The 16,793-nt window shown below is 50.8% G+C and overlaps 2 protein-coding genes across 3 annotated transcripts in view; one reads left to right on the top strand and one right to left on the bottom strand.

Moving 5' to 3' along the window:
• Window positions 1-16,793, top strand: part of ZSCAN18 (zinc finger and SCAN domain containing 18) — a 407,087-nt gene that overhangs the window by 83,693 nt on the left and 306,601 nt on the right. The window lies entirely within an intron of this gene.
• Window positions 191-9,775, bottom strand: ZNF584 (zinc finger protein 584). 2 transcript variants are annotated; one of them, XM_050768680.1, is made up of 4 exons: window positions 9,065-9,775; window positions 8,143-8,293; window positions 2,718-2,840; window positions 191-1,711 (listed from the first exon to the last, which is right to left on the bottom strand). In XM_050768680.1, exons 1-4 carry the CDS (start codon window positions 9,080-9,082, stop codon window positions 735-737), a joined length of 1,269 nt encoding a protein of 422 aa, XP_050624637.1. In that variant the 5' UTR covers window positions 9,083-9,775; the 3' UTR covers window positions 191-734. The 2 variants fall into 2 exon arrangements, with proteins under 2 accessions (XP_050624637.1, XP_050624635.1); XM_050768678.1 differs by lacking the exon at window positions 9,065-9,775 and having other exon boundaries at window positions 8,143-8,892.

The raw sequence follows: 16,793 nt of genomic DNA, 5'->3' as shown, positions 1-16,793 counted from the left end.
CTACGAAAAAAAAAAAAAAAAAATTAGCCAGGTGTGATGGCACACACCTGTAGTGCCAGCTACTCAGGAGGCTGAAGCAGGAAGATCCCTTGAGACCAGGAGTTCAAGGTTGCGGTGAGCTATGATGGCACCATTGCACTCCAGCCTGGGCAACAGAATAAGACCATCTCAAAAATATTTAAAAAAAAAATTTAAGCGGCTTAAACCATAAAGCCTTTATTGCCACACAGTCCAGAGCAGTATGAGACAGTCCATGCTAGAGCATGACAAATACCACGTATGATGTCAACCATGTCCATGAAAGTGGTAAACCTTCCCAGGAAGCCCCCAGCAGATACCAGCTCAGCTCCTCTGGCCAGAGGTGGGTCATGTCCACAGCTAAACCAGTCAGGGGTAGGGAATGAGGTCTGTTTTGGGCTCTACCATTAATGATTCTCTACTGTTTAGAGCAAGGAGCACAAGGTCTCCTGTCCCACTTGCTGTAGGGACCTTACGGGGTGGACAGAGGAGGATGGCGGTGGATAAACTGACAGTGATGTGACACTCCCAACAGCCACAGGCAATGCAGAGTGCAGTGTGGCTCCTGAAAGCTTCCCACACGCCAGGCACACATGGGAACTCTCCCCGGGGTGGATGTTGGGATGTACAAGGTTTAGCTTCTTTCACATGGCACTCTCATGGCCACTCTCCTCAATCTCCTTCCTGCAAAAAGACCCTTCCTGATGAACACGGTGCTAGCAGCTAATGACTTTCCCATGTGAGCTGTCCCCCTGGGGCCTTTCTGAAGTATGGACTTTCTTGTGCTGAATGAGGGTGGAACTATGTTTGAAGGCTTTCCCACACTCTGTACATTCATAAGACCTCTCTTCAGTGTGGAACTGCTGGTGCCGATTGCGGTAGGATCTGGTAGTGAAGGTTTTCCCACACAGGCTACATTCATAGGGCCGTTCCCCAGTGTGGACTTTCCAGTGCTGATAGAGGCCTGAACGGGTCACGTAGGCTTTCCCACATTGCTTGCATTCAAAAGGCCTTTCTCCAGTGTGAACTCTCTGGTGAAGAATGAAGCTATTACTGTATTTAAAGAACTTCCCACATTCTGTACACTCAAAGGGCCTTTCTCCAATGTGCACTTTCCGGTGCCGAATGAGGGTAGACAGAACACTGAAGGTTTTCCCACATTTGCTGCACTCATAAGGCCTTTCTCCAGTGTGAATCCTCTGGTGTAGAACCAGGGCGTCTTTGCGGTTGAAGGTTTTCCCACAGTCACTACACTTAAAAGGTTTTATGCCTGTGTGAACCTTCTGGTGTTTCCTCAACTTGGACGGGTAACAGAAGGCCTTCCCACACTCATTACACACATGGGCTGTTTCTCCAGGTCGAATTTTTCGGGGATTAATGTGAGTTGACTTCTCCTTGGAAGCACTTCTGCCTGCTGGGCATCTGAAGGGTCTGTCTTCAGCATGCGTTATCAGATGGTCAAGGAGGGCGAAGGCCTTTGAGAACACCTTCCCACAGTCACTGCATTTGAACAGCTTCTCTGCCACATGGACTTCTTGCTGTTGCCCACAACTGGAACCAGGTGGGAAGGCTGCCCCATGCTCACTGTGCCTTCTTGGTTTCCCCTCACCATGAGTGTCCTGGGGCTGGATGACTCTGTAGCTCTTTAGATGCTTAGGACGGGCTCTCTCATCCTCCACTCTACATAGACCATCTGAAAGCAGAGATGAATCTGTTACTAAGAGTTGAACTAGAGAGAGGAGGTACCTTCATCACCAGTGCATGTCAGACACACCCAAAGGGACTCCATAGAATTGCTGAAAGGCTCAGGCGCGGTGGCTCACGCCTGTAATCCCAGTGCTTTGGGAGGCCAAGCTGGGCAGATCACCTGAGGTCAGGAGTTCAAGACCAGCCTGACCAACATGACGAAACCCCGTCTCCTCTAAAAATACAAAATTAGCCAGGCATGGTGGCGTATGCCTGGAATCCCAGCTACTCGGGAGGCTGAGGCAGGAGCATCACTTGAATCCGGAGGCGGACGTTGCGGTGAGCTGAGATCGCGCCACTGCCCTCCAGCCTAGGCAATAAGAGCAAAACTCCGTCTCAAAAAAAAAAAAGAAAAAGAATTGCTGAAAGGTTGCTAGGAAAGGTCTGGACTGGGAAAGCCTGGCCCAACTGAACATGGCTCCACCAGACTACAGAATAAGGAAAACCTCAACTGAGGTGAAGGCACAAGATAGGATGCAGTGCAGGGAAGAGAAGTGGGGTCTCCAAGTCACCCCTCTGCAAACGGTTTCAGCAGGGCCTTGGCTGCTGGGGACAGTCAAGCATTATGAGGAGGCATGCATCTAGACCCAGCAAAATGTGATTCCAAAGTAGTAGCTAGTGTTTAAGTAAAAATTAAGGATGGGCTGAAGTTCAAATACCTGTTTAAGGATATGAGCACATCTCAAGACACGCACTGAGTCGCCAATAATAGACAGCTCTGCACAGATACAGAGAAGGGCAATGAGGAGACACAGGCCAGACAGGCAGGAACATGCGGGGCCCGAAAGTCATGGTAGAGATGGCAGACTGCACAGTGTCCAGATAAGACAGGAAAGGTGGAAGGAAATAAGGTATGGTCACTGCCCTCAACACCAAGGTAACAGTGTATGCAGATACTCAGCATTCTGTGAGCCCACTGTTGAAACCAAGGTATTCCCCTCCATGCCACTTACCAAGACCAAAACCTCTCCTGGCTTCTGCTCTGCTGACTAGAGTCACATCCACCCAGCTGGGCACCCACAACTGTTCATCCTTCTCCAGTTGGGAAAACACAGGGGATCTCGAAGGTGCAAGTCCTGCGGGCGACAGGTAGTAAAAGAAACAGGCTGGGCATGGTGGCTCATGCCTGCGATCCTAGCACTCTGGAAAGTGAGGTAGGAGATCGTTAAGCCCAGATGTTCGCAACCAGCCTGGGCAACACAGTAAGACCCCAACTCTACAAAAAATATATTATTTTAATTAGCTAGGCATGATGGCATGCACCACCTGCAGTCCCAGTTACTAGGGAGGCCATAGTGAGAGGATTGCTTGAGCCTAGGAGGTCAAAGCATCAGTGAGTCATGATTACACCATTGCACTCCAGCCTGGGCAACAGAGTGAGACCCTGTCTCAAAAACAAACAAACAGGCCAGGGACGGTGGTTCACGCCTGTAATCCCATCACTTTGGGAGGCCAAGGCGGGTGGATCACGAGGTCAGGAGATCAAGACTATCCTGGCTAACACGGTGAAACCCCATCTCTACTAAAAATACAAAACATTAGCCGGGTGGTGACAGGCAACTGTAGTCCCAGCTACTCAGGAGGCTGAGGCAGGAGAATGGCATGAACCTGGGAGGCGGAGCTTGCAGTGGGCTGAGATCGCGCCACTGCACTCCAGCCTGGGGGACAGTGTGAGACTCCGTCTCAAAAACACAAACAAACAAACAAAAGGAAAAAAAAAAAAGCCTTTCTGTGAACCAAAACTGACATAACTGAAGAAACAGACAGTTCAGCAATAGTAAAGATTGTAATTTCCTACCATCAATAATGAATAGAACCACAAAGAAGAAAATGAACGAGGACATAGCAGACTTGAACAACAATGAAAACCAACTAGCCCTAACAGACACCTACAGAGCATGCCATCTAACAACAGCAGGATATACATTGTCACGTGCACATGGAACGGTCTTCAGAACATACCATTTGTTAGGATATAAAATAAGGCTCGGCCGGGTGCAGTGGCTCACGCCTGTAATCCCAGCACTTTGGGAGGCTGAGGCGGGTGGATCATAAGGTCAGAAGATCGAGACAATCCTTGCTAACACAGTGAAACCCTGTCTCTACTAAAAATACAAAAAAAAAATTACCCAGGCGTGGTGGCGGGCGCCTGTAGTCCCAGCTACTCGGCAGGCTGAGGCAGGAGAATGATATGAACCCAGGAGGCAGAGTTTGCAGTGAGCCGAGATCGTGCCACTGCACTCCAGCCTGGGCGACAGAGTGAGACTCTGTCTCAAAACAAACAAACAAACAAACAAATAAATAAATAAGTCTCAACAGATTTCAAAGGACTGAAATAACATCAAGTACGTTCTCTGTCCACAAATGAATTAAAACAGAAATCAACAACAGAAAGAAATTTGGGAAACCCACAAATTTAAGGAATTTAAACAAAACATTCCTAAAAATCCAGAGTCAAAGAACAAATAAATCATATGAAAATTACAAAGTAGGCCGGGCGCAGTGGCTCACGCCTGTAATCCCAGCACTTTGGGAGGCCGAGACGGGCGGATCACGAGGTCAGGAGATCGAGACCATCCTGGCTAACACGGTGAAACCCCGTCTCTACTAAAAAATACAAAAAACTAGCCGGGCGAGGTGGCAGGCGCCTATAGTCCCAGCTACTCGGGAGGCTGAGGCAGGAGAATGGCGTGAACCTGGGAGGCGGAGCTTGCAGTGAGCCGAGATCCGGCCACTGCACTCCAGCCTGGGTGACAGAGCGAGACTCCATCTCAAAAAAAAAAAAAAAAAAAAAAAAAAAGAAAATTACAAAGTACTTTGAGAGGAATGAAAATAAAAACACAACAGGCCGGGCGGTGGCTCACACCTGTAATCCCAGCACTTTGGGAGGCCGAGGCAGGTGGATCATGTAAGGTCGGGAGTTCAAGACCAGCCTGACCAACATGGAGAAACCCCGTCTCCACTAAAAATACAAAATTAGGCCAGGCGCGGTGGCTCACGCCTGTAATCCCAGCACTTTGGTAGGCCGAGGTGGGCAGATCACCTGTGGTCAGGAGTTCGAGACCAGCCTGGCTAACATGGCAAAACCCCGTCTATACAAAAAAAAAAAAAAATACAAAAATTAGGCGTAGTGGCACATGCCTGTAATTCCAGCCATTTGGGAGACTAAGGCAGAAGAATCGCTTGAACCTGGGGGGCGGAGGTTGCAGTGAGCCAAGATTGCACCACTGCACTCCAGCCTGGGCGGCATAAGACTCCATCTCAAAAAACAAAAACAAAAACAAAAACAAAAACAAAAATATTAGCCGGGCATGGCAGCACATGCCTGTAATCCCAGCGACTTGGGAGGCTGAGGCAGGAGAATCACTTGAACCCAGGAGGTGGAGATTGCAGTGAGCCAAGATTGCGCCATTGCAGTCCAGCCTGGGCAACAAGACTCCATCTCAAAAAGAAAAAGTAAAAAAAGAAAACAGAAAAAGAAAAAAAAACACAACAAAAAATTATGGGATGCAGAAACGCAGTGCTTAGTGGGAACATTATAGCTATAAATACCCATATTTTAAAAGATCTCAAACCAATAACCTAACTTTACATCTCAAGGAACAAGAAAAAGAAAAACAACTAAACCCAAAGATAGCAAAAGGAGAAAAATAATAAATATTAGAGCAGAAACAAATGAAACAGAGATTAAAAAAAGAGAATCAACAAACCAAAATTTGGTTATTTGAAAAAATCAACAAAATTGGCAAACATTTACCTAGAGTGACAAGAAACAGAGAGAAGACTCAATACAACTTCAAACAGGAATGGAAAAATTAAAAAATAATGAAATACTATGTAAAAATGTATGCCAACAAATTAGACAACTTAGATGAAATGGACAAATTCCCGAGTAGACACAAACTATCAAAACTAACTGATTCAAGAAGAAATAAAAAAGTCTAAATAAAAGTGTAACAAAGAGGTTTTTCTTGTTGTTATTAAAAAACTTTCCCCCCAACAGGCACATAACCCCAAGCCCCGATGGCTTCAATGGTGAATACTAACAACACTGAAATAAGAATCAACACCAATACTTAACAAACTCTTCCAGAAAACAGAAGAGAAGGAAACATTCCCAACTCATCCACTGACGCCAAAATTACCCTCATACTCAATACAGAGACATTATAAGAAAACTACACCACTGGTCGGGGATGGTGGCTCACACCTGTCATCTCAGCACTTTGGAGGCCGAGGCGGGTGGATCACCTGAGGTCGGGAGTTCAAGACCACCCTGGCCAATATGGTGAAACCCCCGTCTCTACTAAAAATAAAAAAATTAGCCGGGCATAGTGGTGCATGCCTGTAATCGCAGCTACTCGGGAGGCTGAGGCAGGAGAATCACTTGAACCCAGGAGGTGGAGGTTACAATGAGCCGAGATTGTGCCACTGAACTGCAGCCTGGGTGACAAAGTAAGACTCTGTCTAAAAAAAAAAAAAAAAAAAAAAAAAAAAAAAAAAAAAAAAACAAGTATTATAAGCCATGACAGGGAATTTATCCCAGTAATGCAAGGTTGAACATTTGAAAATCAGTTACTGTTGGGAGGCCGAGACGGGTAGATCACAAGGTCAAGAGATTGAGACCATCCTTGCCAACATGGTGAAACCCCATCTCTATGAAAAATACAAAAATTAGCTGGGTATGGTGGTGTGCACCTATAGTCCCAGCTACTCAGGAGGCTGAGGCAGGAAAATCACTTGAACCCTGGAGGTGGAGGTTGCAGTGAGCCGAGATCGCACCACTGCACTCCAGCCTGGAGACAGAACAAGACTCTGTCTCAAAAAAAACAAGACAATTATTGTAATACACCACGTTAACAGAAGAAAGGACAAAAATCACACAATTATTTCATTAGATATTGGAAAAGCATTTGACAAAATCTAGGGACCTTTCTTTTCTTTTTTCTTTTTTTTGAGACGGAGTTTGCTCTTCTGCCCAGGCTGGAGTGCAATGGCACAATCTTAGCTCACTGCAACCTCCACCTACCAGGTTCAAGCGATTCTCCTGCCTCAGCTTCCCAAGTAGCTGGGATTACAGGCATGTGCCCCCTTTCACAGCTAATTTTTTATTTTTAGTAGAGATGGGGTTTCACCATGTTGACCACGTTGGTCTTGAACTCCTGACCTCACCTCAGGTAATCCACCCGCCTTGGCCTTCCAAAGTGCTGAAATTACAGGCATGAGCTACTGCACCTGACCGTGACTTTTCTTAGTAAACACATTAAATGAACTAGAAAGAGCAGGGAACTTCCTCACCTGAAATGGGCATCTGCAAAAAACCAACAGCTAACACTATACTTAATAGTGAAAGACTGAACACCCTCAAGATAGGGAACAAGGATGTCTTCTCTCCCCATTTCTACTGAATAAAGTACTGGAGGGTCTAGCTAGGTCAGTGAGGCAAAGGAAGAAGTAAAACTATTTCTATTCATAGATGGCATGATCTTATATATGGAAATAGGAAGGAATCCACTAAAAAACTATTTGAACTAATAAACAGACTTAGTAATGCTACAGGATACAAGATTAGTATACAAAAACCGATTACATTTCTACAACTAGCAACAAACAGTCCAAAATTAAATTAAAAAAACAATTCCATTTAAAATAGCATCAAGCCAGGTATGGTGGCTCATGCCTGTAATCCCAGCACTTTGGGAGGCCAAGGTGGGCAGATCATGAGGTCAGGAGTTCGAGACCAGCCTGGCCAACATAGTGAAACCCCATCTCTACTAAGAATACAAAAATTAGCCGGGCATGGTGGCACAAGCCTGTAGTCCCAGCTACTCGGGAGGCTCAGGCAGGAGAATCGCTTGAACCCTGAAGGCGGAGGTAGTGGTGAGCCAAGATTGCACCACTGCACTCCAGCCTGGGCAACAGAGCGAGACTCTTGTCGCAAAAAAGGAAAAAAAAAAAAAGGTAATATTCCTCAAACTGTTCTGATTAAAATTCATGGGTCAAGGCTGGCCCAGGGAGGTCCCTGCAAAATTTATTTTGTAGGAAGTCAAAACCCGGAGCACAGAGAAGCCATGTCTTCAAGAGTCACTGGCCAGGAAGAGGCAGAGCTTGGTGGGATTTGGTGGGCAAACTATGAAACATCTGACCCCCAAAACCTGCTCCACTGGCTCCTGGGGCAAGAGGTGTTGAGACTGCCAACAGCATTGCTCAGAGAAAGGCAGAGAAAGAGCACACAGCCGAGTCCCACCACCCACAACACCTACAACAGGGAATCTGGGAAGAAACAGATCCTGTGGTTTGGCTTCGTTACGGACAGAACTTCGCATGGGGAAAATGCGGGGGTAGTCAGTGTGCTGAGGGACAGTGTGAGAGACTTACCCAGTGAGCTAACGAGTGCAAAGTTCTCCAGCATCACATCCCGGTATAGGCCCTTCTGGGTCACATTAAGGAGCCCCCACTCCTCCCTGGAGAAATATACCGCCACATCCTCAAACATCACCAAGCCCTGCAATGATGGGTCCAACTGAACCTTGGGGTCAATGATGGGCAGAAAAAAACAACCAAAATATGGACAGATGGACATATTCAGGCCCTTGACCTGTATCTCAGGGTCCTATCACATCTCCCCGACATTATCCTTCCCTATGAGACCCAAACCCCTCCTCACTATACTCCCTACACATACCCTTATACCTTCCTTCTCCTATCCCAGAGGAATATCAGAGCTGCTGGTGTTATTGATGTCTCTGGTGTTACTACTGGAAACTGTGTCCAGCCCAAAGCGACAACAGGCTGGTGACCAGACTGATGCCATCTATGTGCAGGGCCAAGCACACAGGCTCCACTCTATCTCCTGCCTGCCAATTCCAGTCCCAGAAATCACCTCTCTCAGACACAACCAAACCTATGCTCATCCTTCTCCCTTAGGTCCCAAGTACCTGGTCCCAGGGTCCAGTCTGCCTCCTGCTCGACAGGCACAAAAATGGACAGCAGAATGCCTAAAACTCTACACCCTCAGCACAACCTCCCCAGTTTACCCTATAGGCAATCGCCTGGCCTTCCACACGCCGTTCTGCACATGCGGCTCCAGAGTGCCTGGCACAGCAACTACGACCCCATCCTGTCCCAGTCCTGAGGCACATCTCCAATGGCTCCCACTGCCAAGGGCATGCCCCAGCCCTGCATCAAAGACCTCCCCCGAGAACCATACGCAGACCTCCTGCCCTCCTCCAACTGCCCTGGCACACGCCGCCCCCCACTTGGCGGCCCCCCTCATTCCTCGGAGGCACCCTCTGCTCACCTCCGCCTCCCCGGCCATCGGACAGTGCGGGCGGAATCCGTGGCCTGGACCCACGGCCTCAGCTGAAACGCGTCCCAGGGGCTGAAACCCTCGGCCGCCGTGGAATCTTCTCAGGAAGCTCTCCCCGCGCGGTTGAAATGCGTCCGAAGACAGGGAGCCGCTTCCCGGAGCCGCGAGGAAGGAGGACGGTACGGAGGCCCGGGAGACCCACGGCGCCTGTCCGCGAGCGACAAGTCTGAGGAAGATGGAGCCACTCGCCGGTGGGGCACGGAGCGTGGAAGGCGCGGCAAGGGTCCTTGCCCTTCACCTCGCCCAGGGGATCGCGAGAAAGTCACTCCGGCCCACGCAGAGCTTCCTGGGGCGCCGGGACAGATTTCCCGCCGAGGACTGCGGACTGCCGGGCAACGCCGGAACTCCCGGAACTCCCGTGGCCTCCGCCTCCCGTAGCTCGGCGCCCCTCACGCCACGACCTCCATTCCCGGCTCTCCTCGCGGCGCGGCTGGGTCGTTGCCAAGGCGATAACGGAGGGCGCCGCTAGCTCCTGAAGCGGGGCGTGAACTACATTTCCCATAAGGCGCCTCGACGTGCGACCGTTCAGACTTGGCCAATGGAGGCCCAGGAAGGGGAAACGTTCGGGTGGGCCCTGCGCGGGGCGGGGCTTTCGGATTCGACTTTCGGCGCTGGCTTTGGGGCGGTTTGCGGCAGTGGGATCGTTGGGCCGTGGGCGGTTTCGAGGAGGGTCCGCTGGTCTTATTGATGCCTCTGGTGTTACTACTGGAAACTGTGTCCAGCCCAAAGCTACAAGAGGTTGGTGACCAGACTGATGCCATCTATGTGCAGGGCCAACGAGCGAAGGCGCGAGAGTCCGAAAGTTCTGCTTCGATGACCTGTACGCGTCCTGGCCGCAGTGAACGTTGCTGAGCTCCGGTGACCTCACAGTGGAGGGGCGGCCCCGTGGGGCCATCGGACCGCGCCGCGCGGGGGCGTTCGCCAGGGCCTCCGCAGAAGCCCGCCTGTGCCCGCAACCGCCCCGAAACCCTCTCCCTGGCACCGTGTCCGCTTTACGGAGCCCGGAGCAAGACTCAGAAAAACGTCCCAGCCAGAAACATGGTACATGCCTGTCATCAGGCAAGTCTTCGAAGAGCGTCTGGGACCGGGGGCCCTCGTTAAGAGGCGGTGTCGGGGGAAGGTCAGCGGTTGTGTTTCAGATGTGATGGGCTTTCCGCGCCCCACAGTGCGGGCGACGTGTGGGCCACAGGTGTGAATGTCAGGGACACGTCGCCCTGCACATGGCCGAGGCACGGTAGACTCGTAGTCTACCCCATATCAGGCCATGGTGATCTCAGGTATGGGGGCCTGGGACAGGAGGGTGGGTACATGACTGAGTACGTCAGGGCACGGCGTCTGGGACACATCAGGGGAGGACGCTGACAGGAGAGTAAACGGGCTCCTGCGTGTCTTGCGCTGAAGTTAGACGCGTTCATGTTAGAGCATGTGGGCCTGTGTCCCCCCGGACGAACGGAGTTCTTAGGCAAGGTCCAGAGGAACTTCTACCTCAGGGTGATGCAGGAGAACTTCGCACTAGGTGCTGGGTCAGATCACTGGCATCATCACTCTCCCCAGCCAAAACTCTAGTTTTTTTCCTCTGCTCTTTCCATGTTCCCCTTGGAAGTCGCTGTTGGTCGTGGCACTGAGGCCCAGATCATGCCACCTCCTCTAACAAGTGACTGAGTGGACACTCCAGTCTACCCAAGGGCCACGAGTGGCCAAGATCGGGGCTCAGAAGTCTCTGAATCTTTGCAGCAGGTCATGTCCAGCTCGGTCACTTCCTGTAAGATTCCAGGCACTGCATGCACTGACATGGGTGCGTGTGGGGCCACCGGGTCCTGCCTGGGAGCCTTCCCTGGATGTTCATTTTGTGCAGTTCTGTGTTTGTCTTGGAGTAAGGATTATTCTCACTTGCTGGGGCATGGTGTTTTGGCCTCTCCTGGGCTGGACTCCGAAAAACTCATCCTCCATAGGTCTGATGGCTTCTACATTCCCACCAGCAGGTGGACCACATGAACTCAAAACTAGTTGTGGCAGGGGGACCCTGAAGAGATCTACCCCTGGTGAATGCCCCCAGGTGTGGGCTGTTCTCACCTGGTGCCCAGCCTGTGCCCTCGCAGGTCTTGGTGCCTCCTGTCAGCTCCCCAGTTCCAGTTTTCTGGCCATGCCCCCACTCTGTTCCCTTCTCTCAGTGTCTAGCTGTGCAATGTTTGCCTCTCCTTAACATGTCCTCAGCTGACCCCATACATATCCTCAGATAGTCCTTGCAACCCTGTTCCTCAATGACTCCTGTGTATTCTCTCCAGTGGAGACGCAGGTGGGACACCCCCAAGCTCATGGTACCTGCCTGTCATCAGTACCCCTGGACTGCCATGGTGGGTCAGTCTGCCCTAGGCTGGACTGACCAACCTGTTCATTCCCCCACAGGATTGCCCTTTACAGTTCATGAGTTCCCCCAACTGGAGTGCAGACAAGAGCACTGATTGATGGACCAGGTAGACTTGAAACCAGGAATAACACAAAAGTTATCAGAGGCTCAGCCATGGAGATTGCAGGCTGGGGATGGAAGTATCCCTGGAGTTGAGCTGTTCTCACACCTAGTACCTGAGTTATACCCCTGGTGTCTGGGTACCAAGGTCACTAGCCTTGCCACTTTTCTATGTTCCTGATCCCCTACTAAACAGTCCACCTTTTTGCCTACTTCCCCTGACGCGTGTACCCTGTCCCCCACTTGTCCCCTCTTTCTGCCTAATTTGAAGACATTGGTCATCCCATAACCTGTCCTGGGCTAATATATATCCTCGAATTGTTCTTGAAAATCTGTTCCTGGCCAGGCACGGCCCAGCACTTTGGGAGGCTGAAGCAGGTGGATCATGAGGTCAGGAGATCGAGACCATCCTGGCTAACGCGGTGAAACGTCTCTACTAAAAATACAAAAAATTAGCCAGGCATGGTAGCGGGCGCCTGTAGTCCCAGCTACTTGGGAGGCTGAGGCAGAAGAATGGCGTGAACCTGGGAGGCGGAGCTTGCAGTGAGCCGAGATGGCTCCACTGCACTCCAGCCTGGGCAACAGAGTGATACTCCATCTCAAAGAAAGGAAAATCTGTTCTCTGTGAGATGGGCCTGATCTCTCCCATGGGTGGAGCAGAGGAGTAGAGGGTCCAGGGGGCCTGAGTCTCCCATAGGCTGTTTGCCCTGAGTCATAAAGCCAGTGGGAGGCAGTGCTACAGTTTGATTCCAGGAAGTCTCAGGCCCAAGATCTTACTCTTTTTTTTTTTTTTTTGAGACGGAGTCTCGCTCTGTCGCCTGGGCTGGAGTGCAGTGGCGCAATCTCGGCTCACTGCAAGCTCCGCCTCCCGGGTTCACGCCATTCTCCTGCCTCAGCCTCCCGAGTAGCTGGGACTACAGGCGCCCGCCCCTGCGCCCGGCTAATTTTTTCTATTTTTTTAGTAGAGACGGGGTTTCACCATGGTCTCGATCTCCTGACCTTGTGATCCGCCCACCTCGGCCTCCCAAAGTGCTGGGATTACAGGCGTGAGCCACCACGCCCGGCCCCCCAAGCTCTTACTCTTAACCAGTTACCTTTCCTGGGCTTAACAACTCATTATGTTTTTCCTGGCACTGCTTCATTGGACCTCACTTTAGTTTCACTTTTTTTTTTTGAGATGGAGTCTGGCTCTGTCACCCAGGCTGGAGTGCAGTGGCGCGATCTCACTGCAACCTCCACCTCCCGGGTTCAAGGGATTCTTCTGCCTCAGCCTCACAAGTAGCTGGGACGACAAGCACATGCCACCACACCCGGCTAATTTTTGTATTTTTAGTACAGTCAGGGTTTCACCATTTTGGCCAGGATGGTCTCTATCTCCTGACCTCATGATCCGCCTGCCTCAGCCTCCCAAAGTGCTGGGATTACAGGTGTGAGCTACCACATCTGGCCTATTTGTTAACATTTTAAAATGAATATTAGTACATTATTAACTAAACCCGTATGTATTGTACATTATGTGGGTTTTCACAAATGCATAAACTCATGTATCCACGATTACAATATGGCACAAAATACTTTTACTGCCCAAAAAAAAAATTACTTGTGCTACTATTCATTCCTCCCTTCCTCCCTCCCACTGAACCCCCCCGGCAGTCACTGCTTTACTGTCTCTATAGCTTTACTTTTTCCAGAATGTCATAAACTTGTAATCATACAGTATGTAGCTTTTTCAGTCTGGTTTCTGTCACTTACCAATATGCATTTCAGACTTCTCCATGCCTTTTCATAGCTTGGTAGCCAAGTTAATTTTATTGCTGAATGATATTCTATTGTGCGGATGTAACAGAGATTAGCCATTTATCTATTGAAGGACATCTGGGTTGATTCAAGTTTTGAGCAATTATGAATAAAGCTGCTATAATAATTTGTGTGATTTTTGCATGGATGTAAGTTCTCATTTGTGCAAATACCCAGGAGTGTGACTGCCATATCATATGGTAAGACTACATTTAACTTTTTGTAAGAAACTGCCAAAGTGGCTATACACCATTTTGCCTTTCTACCAGCAGTAAATGAGAGTTCCCATTGCCTCACAACCTTGCTAGCATATGGTGCTGTCAGTGTTTTGCATTGTAGCCATTCTAATAGGTGTATAGTAGTATCTCATTATTGTTTCAACTTGCAATTCCCTAATGGCTTATGATGTGGAGCATATTTTCATATGCCTATTTGCCATCTATGTATTTTTCTTAGGTGAGGGATCTATTCAGATCTATTGGTTTGTTTGTTTTTTTGAGACACAGTTTCCTCCTTGTTGCCCAGGCTGGAGTGCAATGGTACAATCTTGGCTCGCTGCAACCTCTGCCTCCCGAGTTCAAGCGATTCTCCTGCCTCAGCCTCCCGAGGAGCTGGGATTACAGGCATGTGCCACCACACCCGGCTAATTTTGTATTTTTAGTACAGATGGGGTTTCTCCATGTTGGTCAGGCTGGTCTCGAACTCCTGACCTCAGGTGATCCGCCCACCTCAGCCTCCCAAAGTGGTGGGATTACAGGCGTGAGCCACCACGCCCGGCCTTAAATTGTACACTCTAAATGGGCAAATGATATGGTATGTAAATTATTTTTCAAAAAAGCTGTAATTTTTTGAAAGCACAAGTAGATATCTGGGAGATTCTTTGAAGAAGTCCAATACTTAATGTGAAGTTTTCCACAAGGATAAAAATGAAAGCATCCATCCCCCTGGTGGGAGGCCACAGGCCACAGGTAGCTTGTGGCCCCTCTTAGGCACTTCTCCTATCACCCTCTGCTCCTTCTGCAGCGGCTGACAGAACAGAGTAAACCCCAACCTAGGGCGAGACTCCCAGCTTTGCCACGCCAAGCCGGGCCCCAGGGGAGTCAGTGCGAACCCTAGTCTCCCTGGGATGAGAAGACCTCAGCACTAACCAGGTTTGCGGGTGGCTGTGGGGTTAGGGTGGGTCAGCTATGTGATCCAATCAACCTATGTTCGAATTTGACTGCACTAAAAAAACAAAACAAAACAAAACACCTTTTTTTTTTTTTGATTTTTTTTTTTTTTTTTTTTTTTTTTTTTTTTTGAGACAGAGTCTCACTCTGTCGCCCAGGCTGGAGTGCAGTGGCCGGATCTCAGCTCACTGCAAGCTCCGCGTCCCGGGTTCCCGCCATTCTCCTGCCTCAGCCTCCCGAGTAGCTGGGACTACAGGCGCCCGCCACCTCGCCCGGCTAGTTTTTTGTATTTTTTTTAGTAGAGACGGGGTTTCACCGTGTTAGCCAGGATGGTCTCGATCTCCTGACCTCGTGATCCGCCCGTCTCGGCCTCCCAAAGTGCTGGGATTACAGGCTTGAGCCACCGCGCCCGGCCAAAAAAAGCTTTTTTTTTCCCCCCGCCTCAAACGGAGTCTCTCGCTCTGTTGCCCAGGCTGGAGTGCAGTGGCGCCATTTCGGCTCACTGAAGCCTCCGCCTCCCGGGTTCAAGCGATTCTCCGGCCTCAGCCTCCCGAGTAGTTGGGACTACAGGCGCAGGCCACCACGTCCGGCTAAAAAGAAAAAAAAAAATTTTTTTTTTGAGGAGTCTCACTATATAGGATCCTCACGTTATCCTGTTTGGATCTGCGTTAAAATATATTCATAACTATATGATCTGTACTCACAGCCACCGCCCCCCAACAACTTAAGCCCGCGAGACTGTGCCACAGACCCGCCCCGGCGTGGCATGGGGACAAAACACGTGAGGGCGCTCGAGGGGCCTGGCTCTCTCGCTTGCTGCTCACCTAAAACCCCGCAGCCTCCTGTCCCCCATCTTGGGGTCCCGCAACCTCGAGTCTCACAACCTTGGGCGCCACAGCCCCGCTCTGCGCGCCGCAGCCTTTCCTCTCGCCAACGCCATCCGAGTGTTGGTGCTGACTGTTCTCACCGCTAGCTCCCAGAGTTCCCCGCGGCCCCGGCACCTGTCGCATTCTCCGGCGCAACGTGGTCGTCATGGCAACGCCGGCCTCGGGTCCCTGACTGGCCGTCGAGTCTGGCGCGCCTTCCCTGCCTCACCTAACCGGGCTGCGGTGCGGAGGCGACGATGGAGGCGCAGCGCAGGCTGGATGAGTTGTTATGGCGACCAGAGTCCCGCCTCTTCAACCCTACATAGGGCCTCCGATTGGTCCGCGCTTCCCCGAAGGCCTCTCCGCGTTCTGGGCGGGGCCAGCCCGGGGCATGACTAGGGAGAAGGCAGGGTGGTGACTCTAAGGGCGAAGGAGAGAACTGCAGCTGTGATCTTGGGAACGAGGGAAACCCAAAGATGCCAGCACGTGCGGTTGAGGTGAGAAGGGATCTTGCAGAACGCTTCCAGGACCCAGGTTCGAATGCACGCCCTGCCCAGCTGGTCAGCCTCAGTTTCCCCATCTGTCAGTCTGCACAGTGATCCTCCCAGCGTCCGGCGAAGCCCCGCTCTTGGCCCTTGGTCCCTCGGCCTGATCACAAGAGGGTGTCGCGAAGGCCGGGGATGGGTCTGGCGAGGGCAGGGACCTCTCCAACCCTCATTGAGGAAAGAGTGGCGGAACCCGAAAACCGGGCCCTGGCGTCCCTCCTGCAGGGTGGGTAGGAGAGCTGGATGGCAGGATTTGGGAAGGGCTTGGGGAGCAGGGGACCCCTGAGCGTGGCGGGGGAGGCAATGCTACCGGAACCATGACTCGGTTGGCTTAGCCCCCTGGACCTCATCTGCTCCCTGAGGTTGGTCCTTGCTCCGCACACTGGTGCGGCCTGGTACACAGAAGGCGCTTAGTAAACACTTGTGGATGAGAGAAAAAGAGGATTTATTGTCCTTCATTTACAGAAAAGAGAATCAAATGCTGTCCCGTGCTGGGCCCTCTGGCACCGGGCTTCACAAGCACCCAGGCCTGCCAGGAAGAGCAAGTCTGGGGCCGAAGTGCTAAGGGGCAGGGTGTACATTAGTGATGGAGTGGTCAGAGAGAGGCTAGAAGGGCACAACTCCAGCTCTGAAGAAGAGAAAGAGGAGATTGGCTGAGGCTGGGCAAAGGTGGGAGGCATCCCCCTGGGTGGTTTCAGGCAGCCCCTTTGTTTGAAGGCAGTGGGTAGGCAGGCAGACACCGGGCACTAAGGTAGTAATCAGCAGACCAGATGCTCGACAACCCCTAGGCTCAGTTATCAGCCTCAATTTACTGCA

Source organism: Macaca thibetana, chromosome 19 (assembly GCF_024542745.1).
Source record: "Macaca thibetana thibetana isolate TM-01 chromosome 19, ASM2454274v1, whole genome shotgun sequence".
Taxonomy (NCBI): Eukaryota; Metazoa; Chordata; class Mammalia; order Primates; family Cercopithecidae; genus Macaca; species Macaca thibetana.
The sequence above is the reverse complement of the archived record's forward strand: the minus strand, read 5'-3'. Positions and strand labels throughout refer to the sequence as shown.

Bases quoted from the DNA above. Each gene is read 5' to 3' on its own strand.
- ZNF584 (XM_050768678.1), bottom strand. From the start codon at position 8,347: ATGTCCATCTGTCCATATTTTGGTTGTTTTTTTCTGCCCATCATTGAC. The intron at 2,841-8,142 runs GTAAGTCTCTCA...TGTCGCCCGCAG, and splicing joins TGCACTCGTTAGCTCACTGG to GACTTGCACCTTCGAGATCC. The intron at 1,712-2,717 runs GTAAGTGGCATG...CTCTGCTTTCAG, and splicing joins CAGGAGAGGTTTTGGTCTTG to ATGGTCTATGTAGAGTGGAG.